The following is a 12,029-nucleotide window of genomic DNA, read 5'->3' as shown; positions in this document are numbered from 1 at the left end:
TTCAGTGAAAGATGGCATATTGTTTGTCTCAGAATATTAGAGTACATGAGCCTATTTTTCATTTTGCCATTCTTCTATTTTCCTCAATTTATTGTTCATTCCTTTAAACATTTACTAAACATAAATTAAAATAATAGTTACAATTTATTGAGCATCTACTCTGGCAGGAACTATGGTGGATGCTTTGCATATTATTAATTCATTTAATCATATGAAATGCAAAATATATATTGTTATTTCCATTTGATAAGCAAGCAGGCTTGAAGAAAGAAAATGTAACAAGAGCTCAAGAACTGGGATTTGGATCCTGTCTTGTCCTTTCCCCAATTCAAAACTCTTTCTACCATGATGCATATCTTTTAAGATGTTCAAGCTGTGTATAGCACACCACTGATTGTAGACTTAAAAAAATAGTATGGTTAGAGGATAAGCTGGAGAATACCAGTAGATGAAATGCAGTATAAACATTGAGATGTTTGTTTTGAAAGACTAGTAAAGAATAACATTTAATATAGCATGACAGGACTGTGATTATAGCTCAGTGGTAGAGCACTTGCCTCGCACATATGAGGCACTAGATTCAATCCTCAGCACCACATAAAAATAAATAAATAAAATAAAGGTATTATGTCCATCTACCAAAAACTAAAACATTTAAAAATATATGTATAGCAAAACAGTTTGATTGTATGGGTTTGGGGAGATGGGTTATTGCTCTTCTTGCCTCCCCCACAATATTTTTAAAAAGATTTTATTCTATTTTTATAATACATGGATTATAATAATGTTTTCTAAAACATTATCATAATAATAAACTAAACACATATTTTACATGTATTTGTTAAAAATGAGAAATAGTCCATGGTTTCTATGAAATAGAAAACATTATCATAATAATAAACTAAACACATATTTTACATGTATTTGTTAAAAATGAGAAATAGTCCATAGCATTTCTATGCTTTCTAATCTCAGAATCATATAGAATATATTTATAGAGGAAATGATTTTTATAGAGAAACAAACTATATAAATTTTGAACAGATAAAACAAATTTTTAGTGCCAGAGCATTCTGTGTAATAATAGTATATGTATTAACTAAAGATATTTTATATATAAAAGTCCTGATTTGTGTAACTGAAAAAAATTAGTTGGGAATTTTTGGAAAAAAGTATAAACTGGTTTAAATATAGACATTACAATATTAGTGTTCTGTTTCTGCTTTAATTTAAATTTATATACTAATCAGTTCATATCATCTTTTTGTAATAAATATCTAATGATTTGTTTTTGTTTGATTCTTAGAGGATTTTAGTTATTCTCCTTAGAACAGCTTAGAAGTCAGTAGATAAGCAGGTATAGGGGTACTATGACTTCTTAATAAATAGTATTCTGGCCCATAAATGAACATTCCTTTGGTATTTCTTTTTAAGAATCTCCTTTATTTTCATTTTTTTGCCTCTTGAAAATGACTTAAAATTTTCACTAGCATAGTTTGGCTTCCTAATTGTAAGAGATTTTTGTCTAGCTATAGTTTAGTGTGACATTTACAAGAACATGTATGTACAGAATAATACTGAATTTAAGTCATCATACTCATCACCATAGAAAATATTAATCAACTTGGAGGAAAAGAGCTCAAAAGTTACATTTAGTTTTTTGTATGTGGCTGATGCTTATTATGGCAGTTTCGGTTGTTCTAATACTTCATCCCTTCAGTTTTTACAAATGTGATAATAAATGATGATGCTTTATGTTTACTTATAATTTTAATGCCCTATTTATCAACAGGGAACCTTGCCTCACTTGCCTAAATCCACCATTGTACCATTGAACAGTTGGTATGAAGGAGAGAAGGCATTAATGATAGTAGCATGGGGATGATAATAAATTAACAGTGTTACATTTAATTTAATAATCCTTATGTTATTTGATACCCAAGGTATGCTAGAAAGTTGAAAATATCCAATTTCAGAAGAGTTATATAAGAAAGAAATGTGACTGATGTGCTGAAGTATAGTATTAGATAGAAGGAAGAAAATAAGAATTTTAGAGCAACAAGAATTAAAATGGGCTCCACAAAGCCATGTCCTCATCTCCTGCATTAAATTTCCTCTCTAGGGGAAAAAAAAAAATCATTAGGGGTTGCACACATACTGTTTTTCTCTTGAAGTTGTTAAGAAAACACAGGGAATAAAAAAAAAAAATTCCCACAGTATGACAGTAATTATAAAAATCTTTATTTTGCAAAATTGCTTTTTTCTTCATAAAAGCCATGTTTATTCACTCTAGAAAATACTGAAGAGTACTCATTTATCCCTTCCACAATATTATTTGGGGACTTACCAGGAGCCAGTTACTATGTTGGAAGAGAAATACTGATAAACAAAATAGGTCAGAGATTTTTAAAATGTAGCAAAACAAAGGCTAGAACAGTTCTGGATTGTATGCTGCCCTGCTGGTACTATAGTAGCACAGAAGAAGGGTTTCTGACTCAGTGGTAGGGGTTGGAGAATATGGTTCTGTTAGAAAAGGTAATATCTAACCTGAGACCTGAGGAGAAACTGGAGAGAAGAGGCTTGGGACATGTACAGGTGCTGTGCGGGCATGGACATGTGTATGTATGCTTGCGCACAGTGTACACAACTAATAAATTGAAAATACTCAGAATAAGACTCATCACTTGCACCAGAAAACAAAACTCTGTTGTAGGGTAACTGTTGTTAACTGATGGAGAAAGGCAAAACTGTGGCTAGAAAAACCCTTTCTTTGAAAAAGACATTACAAATATTAAATTTTTTCTAATTGTAATAGCATGTTTATGATATGAAATTTAATATGTTTACAGAAAAGGAAAAGGAGAAGAGTCACCTAAGTTACCCAACCAGATGTAGTCCTAGAGCTTTGTCCAACTAGTGCTTCTTTTATCCCTGGCAAAAATAATATTTTTATGGTAATCCTAACCTGAGTTCCAGAATAGTGAAGATAACTCATAGTTATTGATGACTTAATGTTAGTAGAATAATGGTGCTTTTGCTTGAAGATAGGTATGTGAGAGGGAGGTTAATAGCTGGGCTTGGAACCTGAATGGATGGTCAGTCCGTGCTCTACCTTGTGCTAGTGGTCTTATGGGGCAGACCGCTCAGAAAACATACCAAGTCCATTTTGTCCTAATGGGAGAGTCTTTATTTAGCCTGCCGGCTGGTGACTGCTCCCCACAGGACCCATAACTCATAACTGTCTTTGCAAGGAACAGCCTTGAGCCTGAGCATTTCAGGGTCTTTAAAGGCAAAAACCACATCCAGGTTGACATAGCTGCAAACAAGCAGGGGTACAGAAACTGAATTGAGCAGTTAGCAAAACAATGCAGTGGGTACATTGGTATTTCCCACAGGACTTTCCAGGTTGACATAGCATCAAGCAAGCAGAAGGGAAGTGTCACCTAAGTTACCCAACCAGATATAGTCCTAGAGGACTAGTTGTACTAGTTGAGTACAAGTTAGAGAATGGTTACTAATGTCTAGACAATCAATCTCTGACAGAGTCATTGCCCAAGAAAAATGGGAACCAAAGAGAGAACAATTTTACATTGTATAAGAATTGCCATTTTGTGTTGCCAAACATGCTATACTAAGCAACTATTGATAGGTACAGAGGCAGAGTGTTCCCATGGGAGAAGCATTTCTTATATTACATGGAGTCTCAGGGTAAAATGGAGCCTGTATGGTCATTGCCCATATAGCCTGGCCCATAACAGTTTGTGACCTTGGGCAAAGCCTCCTCAACGTCCTTATCTGTAAAATGGGGGTATTATTGTGTCCTAAAGTAAGCTCGTCCTTCCTTCCTTCCTTGGATTTACATGCATTTTGAGCATGGTGGGAGGGGGCATCTTTGCACTTGTGTTGTTGTTGAATGTTGCACTATGTCTTAGAGTTCTCATGATTTGTTTATTTATAGTTGGAATTATCTGCTTTATGACCCCTAGTTTTTAAATTTACTTTTCTCTCTCATGGTGGTTTTGAATACTAAAAAACTTAATTTTTTTGAACATAAAGTATAAGAAATATGTTTATTTTAAACTTAGTCTTCTGTTTAATGTGTGCCATAGTTATGAAAGAATTTGAGAACAAAAAACAACAGTATATCTTTGATTAATTGATCAAAGAAAATTGTCATGTGAGATTATTAAAACTAGTGTTAGTTTATGTGTGATCATTGTTTCTTGGATTTGGTATTTTTATTTGAGTAAGTGGATATCAATTTGGGGATATTAGAATGCATAGTATTTTCCCTTTGAAATTAATTATTAATGATGATTATATTTTCATTTAGAATTCATGAAGCAGGTTACTAGCCCAGGACCTTTGTATGTATTATTCCCTCCTCTTGGGCTACTTAAGTTTTCCTGCTTTCATAGCATTCTCATTTTTTAAAAAATTTTCTTTTAGTTGTCAACAAACTTTATCTATCTATCTATCTATCTATCTATCTATCTATCTATTTATTTCCTGTGTGCTGAGGATCAAACCCAGGGCCCCATACATGCCAGACAAGCACTCTACCACTGAGCCACAACTCCAGACCTTTCTTCTCATTATTTAGGGCTCAACTGGAAACATCACTGCTTCAGAGAGATTTTTTTTCTACTACATTGGTGTAACCTGTCAATTTTATCTTAGTAGCCTATTTAGTTCCTTCATATATTTTGTCAGTTTTAAGCTATGATGTTCTTTTATATATTTGCTGTCAGCCTCTTCCCAATATAACTGAAGTACCACAGAATAGGGGGTATAGTTCCTTAGCCTATTGCTTCATAAATAGTGATTTAGGAGCGTGTTGACCCATCTTTCAGTGTCCACTAACTAAAAGGAGTAACTGAGAGAAGGAAAGAGAGAAATAATATCTTTCTATTGTACAGGGCCACACAGCTGCTCAGAGGGAGCACTAGGATTTAATTCTAGTGGTCATTTTACTTCCAAAGACCTCATGGATCCTTCGGAAAGTAATTTTACATATTTTTTCAAATTGAGTCTTCACCATAATCCTGTGGTGTAGGTATCATTATCCACACATTATAGATGAGGAAACTAGAGTTTTTGTGCTGTTGTCAAAGACTCATTACTAGGAAGTAGGAGGGTAGTTTATTTGGTTTTAAGCTCAGTGTTCTCTACAGTAAGTCAGAGATGGTTTTTTATAACCTTACTTTTCTTTTACATAGTACCAGGCTTTCCCTGCAATCATTTGAACTCTGTCTAAATGTACCCCAATGTGTTTTAATGCAGACCTCTCCTACAGAAGGCAGAAGACTACATTTTCTGTTTAATGTTGCACTCTTAGCTAAGCAGAAGTGATAGGGTTAAATAGGTAGTAATTGTGAACATAAAGGCTTTTTCTGTTCTCAGTGTTTTTAGTAACTCTTTTACCAAATATTTACTGAGTGCCATGTGTTTGTCTTGACTTGTGGCAAGTAAACACTGAAGCAAACAATACTGAATATACCTTCAGCTTGGCTGTCATGTAACAGTGTTTAAAAAACGTACTACTAACAGAAATCAATGAGATACCTCTATGCATTCACTTGGAAAGATGCTGGGTTAGTAAGCCTCTCTGTGACAAATACTTGAGAAGAACAACTTAGAGGAGAAAAGATTTAATTTGGCTCATAGTTACAGAGATTTCAGTGCATTGTTGGCTGACTCCATTGCTTTGGGCTTGAAGCAAGATAGAATTTTATGGTGGAAGAGCATGATGAGGAAAAGTGTTCTCTTCATGGAGCCAGGAAACAGAAAGAGAGAAAGGGAGAGGCAGTTTGAGATAATAAGGCATTAAGGGCAAGACATATTCCCCAAGGGCACTCCCCCAGTGACCTACTTCCTCCAAGTATGTCCCACATGCCTACAGTTTACACTACCTTCTGTCGTTCATTCAGCTATCAGTGGATTGATATCAATCACTGAAGAGGTCTGAGCCCTTAAGATTCTATTCCCAAATGTCTCACCTCTGAATCCCACTGTACTAGAAACCAATCCTTTAATGTATGAGCTTTTGGGAGACATTCCACATCTGAACCATAACAGACACCCATGCTGTTATGGTTGATTTAAAAAGTACATTGCAGCCTGTAAGATATAACATATTTACTTTTTTTGTTTTTTAAAAAACTAAATATGCAGGATATATCTGTATGAATTGCATTTAAGAAAATAACCTCTAATACCATTAATAATGGCTATATCTACAAGTGGGATTAGAAAGACATATTTCTTATGATAGGACTACAAGTAATTTTTAGATTTCTAAAAATTTCTTAGCATTTTTTATGCAGAAAAATTTTAAAGGTTATATATATATACATATATATGTATATATATATATTTAATCTGGAGAATGTTTCTAATATATTTAAGTGAATAACAATATTTGATTTTCTTTTCTGTTTGTCTCACCTCTGTCTTTTTTTTTCCCCCAACTATTCTTTATTTTCTGATGTATCTAAATTTTCTCTATACTATGACTTTTATAACATGGCAATGAAGGGGTTTTATTAAAGCATTCTTCCTGCTCTGCTTTCAACAAGAAAAAATAAACAAAAACTAAAGCAAGTTTAGGATTCTAAGTAAAGGAGGGAATTGTGGTAGTGCAAATTTGTAAATAAGGAAGTATCTTATAATCTAAATACCATTTTTTTTATGGTTGCCATTAAGTTTATTTGCTTAATTGTGGTGCTAATGATAATAATTACCATAAAACAATAGTTCATATTTATTGAAAGTTACTTTTATTGAAGCCAGATACAATTCTAAGAACTTTGTATGGGGAATATATATATATCATACACACACAAACACACATGGTTAATCTTCTAAAATATATTCTTTGTTCTTATCCCCATCTTAAAGATGAGGTTCAGAAAAGTTAGTTATCTTGCCTAAGGTTTTACAGCCTAGTAAATGGCAGACCTATGGTAGATGCTATGCTATTTTTAAGTGCCATTTTGTGAGCTTCTAAATACTAGTCCAACTGTAATGGGTTTTAATTTTTTTGCAGTTATTGAAAAGAAATTATTATTTTTAGGTCAGAATTCTGATAGTTCTAGTATCCAAATTTATTTTTCAGCCTATCAAGGATTATAAAAGAACATTGTAATTTCTGTATTTCCCCAAAATGAACAGATACAGGAGAAAAAAATTGTAGCTAATATGTTGTTGGTTACATTCTGGTTTTTTTTTTTTTGTCTGTTTATTTATTGGTTTGCTTCTTTTTCTTTTTCTGAGTAGGCAGCTTGACATATAGGAAAAATCTTGGCCTTTAGCTCCATTTAGATTTTACTTTAATTCTTGTTCAGCATTTTCTAATGCAAATCTTTTATTGAGGCACATTACTTTGTTTCTTCTCTTGTAAAATAATGCTAATAATAATGCCCTTTCAGGGTAGTTGTAAAGGGTACATGACATAAAGTAGGCAAAAGATCTTTAATGTATAAAAGTTTTACAAAACAGAAAAAACTGTGAAAATTCTCAGATCAATGTGATAAATATTTCTTAATGAGACCCTGTCTCAAAAAAAAATAAAAATAAAAAGGACTGGGTATGTAGCTCAGTGGTAAAGCACTCCTGGGTTTAATATGCAGTGCCAAAACAAAAGAAAAAGAATTGTTATCTGCATTATTTATGGTGTAGGACAAAAGAAACATTGTTCACCAAAGATAAATCAATGTATTTAATAATAATGTTATAAGCATGCTATGTGAAAAAAAGAGGAAGATAGAAATAGAATTCAAATTACTACATGAAATACAGCCATTAATATATTATCTATTATTATGTATTTACCATGTTACTACTTTTGGTTTCAAGTTGGATATTACCTGTATTATTATGCTTACTACGATTTTTGATGCTCTTTTCTGTATTTTTAAGTAGTACATGCTCTTAATTACTTTGATAGGTCAAGAAATTATTTTTCTATAATAGCATATCTGTTTGAAATATAAACAGCCATTCAGATCCAGAAATATTTAAGAAGGAACATATTTGCAAATGCTCTAATATGAATGATAATGATAGCTGTACATATTTAAATTAGAGCAGGATTCAGAAAGGGGAACAAGTGTTATACAGTTTCATAGTTGTTTCTGAGTTAGCAATTTGAAGTTTTATTTCATTAATATTTTGGGACATGAATTACCAGAATAGCTTATAGATAATTATATTATAAAAATGGAAACATTCAGCAACAAAGACAAATGACTTTTCTACCATTTTTTCTTAGTTCACATCATTGCTTTACTCATCCAATGGTGCTAACCTAAGACAATCCTATGTTAGAAATACAGGATACTAAAGGGCTGGGGATGTGGCTCAAGCGGTAACGCGCTCACCTGGCATGCACGGGGCGCTGGGTTCCATCCTCAGCACCACATAAAATAAAATAAAGATGTTGTGTCCACTGAAAACTGAAAAATAAATATTTAAAAAAAAAACAAGTAAAGAATTAAAATTATGAGGTAGGAAAGTGGAGGAAGGTATTAAAGTAGTAATTCCATAATTTTGCATTAATATGATAATTTTTGGTGTATTACCTTTCAGAACCTAAGTCACAGCTGCAACAATTTCATCAGGGACAGCACAGAATGTCAAGTACTGAACAAAATGGAGTAAAAGATAATAACCAACCAAGACATCTTCCTCGAAGTGATACCAGGCAGCCACGAAATGAAAAACCTCCTCGTTTTCAAAGAGACACCCAAAATCCAAAGTCAGTTTTAGAAAGCAGTGGATTACCTAGAAATAGAGCTTCTGAAAGACCAAGTACTTCTTCAGGATCTGAAGTATGGGCTGAAGAAAGAATCAAGTGTGATCGACTATATTCTAGATATGACAGAACTAAAGATGCTTCATATCCTCTAAGCTCTCAGCACAATGATGGTGCTTTTAAAAAAAGAGAGAACTCTATGCAAAGCAGATCAGGAAAAGGCCCATCTTATTCAGAGGCAAAAGAAAATCCACTTCCTCAAGAATCCATAGATTATAATAACCAAAAACGAGGGAAAAGAGAAAACCAAACAGGTAATCCTGATCATTTTTATGACAGGAAATCACGAACAATAAACAATGAAACTTTCAGTGGTGTGAAAACTGAAAAACATTTTAATGTAAATACTGATTACCAAAATTCTGTCCGAGCTAATAGTTTCATTGGTGTTCCAAATGGAGAGACAGAAATGCCACTGAAAGGAAGACGAGTAGGACCAATTAAGCCTGGAGGACCTGTCACAGCTACACCTTATGATGAGAAAGTATTTTACAATAGTGGGCCCAAAAGAAGATCAGGCCCAATTAAGCCAGAAAAAGTGCTAGAATCATCTATCCCTGTGGAGTATGCAAAAATGTGGAAACCTGGAGACGAATGTTTTGCACTTTATTGGGAAGACAACAAGGTATGAATGCTATAAACATGTTAAGTACTAATATTCCCAAATGTAACATTCTGGTGGGAATTTATAGAAAGCCATTACTTGGAACTGTGTATTTGGTTCTGCACTTGTACTTGTTTAAAGCCTTTAAACAGTTTTATAGTTTATAAAAGAGAAACATTTAATTTTTTTATGGATGCTTAGACATCTTTCCCTTAAGATTTGATTAAATTAGGTTTAATTTTAGCTTTCATATTATAAAATTATAGCAGTGATTAAGTATAGTCCAACTTTATTTCACTTGTCATTTGCTGACTTATGTTTTTCATTTTAGTAAAATTTTACTGATTCATAAGGAACAAATTTGTTGTGTGGTACAAAATAAAATTCTGCAGATTTTCATTTGAAGAGAACATATACATTCAGGATACTTTAAAAAAATTAAGAGCATGTGATTAATTATTTACCTTATAATAAATGATTTAATGTTTATTAGATTGATAATTTAGAGGTTTTAATTTTTACATTATATGGTAGCTGAAAGGGAAAGAAGGAAGTTGGGAGAAAAGGAAAAGATAAAATCAGAACAAGCAGGAATCTAGCAGATCAAGTAAGAGCTTAGCCAGAGAAGACCAACATGCAAGAACAGGAAAGGCATGGACAGAAGGCCCCTTGGAGAGAAGTATTTTGTACATTCTCCTTTTACCCAACATGTTTTCAACCAACTGCTCTTCTTATCATTGAGGGCTTGACCTGAACATCAGCTCCTAGAAGAAGCATCTATGATTTCCCTCAAAAATGATTTTCCTTCTCAATGCTTTGTTCACTTTAATTTTAAACTTACCATAATTTGTAAATATTTTTGGTTTTGATTCCTCAGTTGGTATCTTTCTCCTCTGCCTTACTATTAAATTCTTTAAAGGCAGGATTATGCCTGGTTTACTCCTCCCTACAGCATAGGGTTGTTTGTTTTTTTTTTAATTGTTGACTATTGGTTAGTTAACCTAGGTGGGGATACTTAACAGAAAAAAATAGAGTGGTGAGGGGTCTGAAATAAGTATTTCATAGTTAGAATTCTATTAATTGATAAAATAAGGGTGTGTCCATGCAAGTGGGTGTGTTCATGAAAGTGTGTGGCTAACCAGCGTGGAGGTAAATGTAACTGAAGTTGTTAAGGAACTGAAATTCAGACAAGGGAATTTGGATGGATCCTTTACAAGGATGCCTTAAGACTTGGGATCTGGAACCAAGTCCTGTTATATTCAATGATTATAAGGTATAAGCATGGTGTTAATCATTACCTGATAATGGCAACAAGAGGGGCAGAAAGGGTGGGAAATCTAGATGGCATTACCTTTTAAAGCTTTTATATGAATATGGGATAGTATTTGCTTACAAGTGGCTCTCTGTATGTCCAGTCTTTATTCAAGGAGAGAAAGAAGGAAGAAGACAAAACTGTCCGTGTGTCCTTTTTTTTCTAGAAAAGCAAAAGCTTTCCCAGGAATACTAGCAAGACTTTAATTAATTCTCATTATTTGAACTATTCCAAATGGCCACTTTCTGGCTGTCAGAGAAACTTGGAAAGCAGAAGCAGTTTCTGCACTATCTAGACTCTGGTTCTACCAATTCAGACCACCTAACTTTCTAAAATTAAGGAATTATTTGATTTGGGTAGTAGGGAGGATTCCTTACATTTAGCTATTTCTCTCTCATTATGGAGGCAAGAGAAAGTGGTTAGTCTTTATCAAACCAACATTGATTTCTTGAAAGGGAATGCCCACTGTGTCAGATGCTTTTGTGAATGACTCAGGTGAGGTTCATGGAAGCATGTTTTTTCTAGGGACAACTTCTATATGAAGTTGTTGATGACCTGGTTTGTAAATATTCAGGCTTTCCACTGAAATCTCACAAAGATTGTGGAAGTAAAGGCAAAGCTTAAAACCAGCCCTCCACAGGAATATGGACATCTCCTATACTATGTAGGCCTGCTGAAAAGAAAGAGAAAAAATTAGCATTGGTGATTGACTACCCACAAATGAAACAACAGAGAGGAATAACAGGTTTGCATCTATTCAGATAATTGGACTTAGCAAATAAATTCCTTCAACAAATATTAATTGAGTATTGAACAAAACATTATGAGTAGCTGCTAAGTGCCAGGTGCTTGGAATGTATAAGATAATTCAGACTATGTGCTGTCACCCAAATGCTTCCAAATACCTGATAGGATTAAGTTTTAATCGTAATTATAATTATCTATAAAAATTGGTAATAATTAATTTATCTATTACCTTAGTTGAATACATTTAAAAAAAACCCTAGCCTGGTTATGGTGGTTAACAGCTGTAATCCCAGCAGCTCAGGAGTCTGAGGCAGGAGGATTACACGTTCAAAGCCAGCCCTCTCTTAAAATAAAAAAGGGCTGAGTGTGTGGTTCAGTGGTTAAGTACCCTGGGTTCAATTCCTAGTACCATAAATATAAACTAAAAAAATTAAAAAGAAACTTCTAGAACATAGCACCTAATACCCAAAATGTTTCAAGCTATGAGAGTGTTCTTAGAGTAACTGGATAATATTTTAAGGTGACCACTTTTTAAAAATTGTATACTTTCA

At 33.5% G+C, this 12,029-nt stretch overlaps 1 protein-coding gene across 4 annotated transcripts in view; it reads left to right on the top strand.

Annotated features, from left to right (window-relative positions):
- TDRD3 (tudor domain containing 3) overlaps positions 1–12,029 on the top strand; it is a 140,551-nt gene that overhangs the window by 85,648 nt on the left and 42,874 nt on the right. For all 4 annotated transcript variants that reach the window (XM_081284626.1, XM_081284624.1, XM_081284627.1 and 1 more), the window contains one exon: positions 8,590–9,440. In XM_081284626.1, the coding sequence (XP_081140752.1) occupies positions 8,590–9,440 (851 nt within the window). The remainder of the gene's footprint in view (positions 1–8,589; positions 9,441–12,029) is intronic.

The sequence above is a fragment of the Spermophilus citellus genome (assembly GCF_964194105.1).
Source record: "Spermophilus citellus genome assembly, chromosome: 1".
In the NCBI taxonomy this organism is placed as follows: Eukaryota; Metazoa; Chordata; class Mammalia; order Rodentia; family Sciuridae; genus Spermophilus; species Spermophilus citellus.
This window is presented reverse-complemented; position numbering and strand designations above follow the sequence as displayed.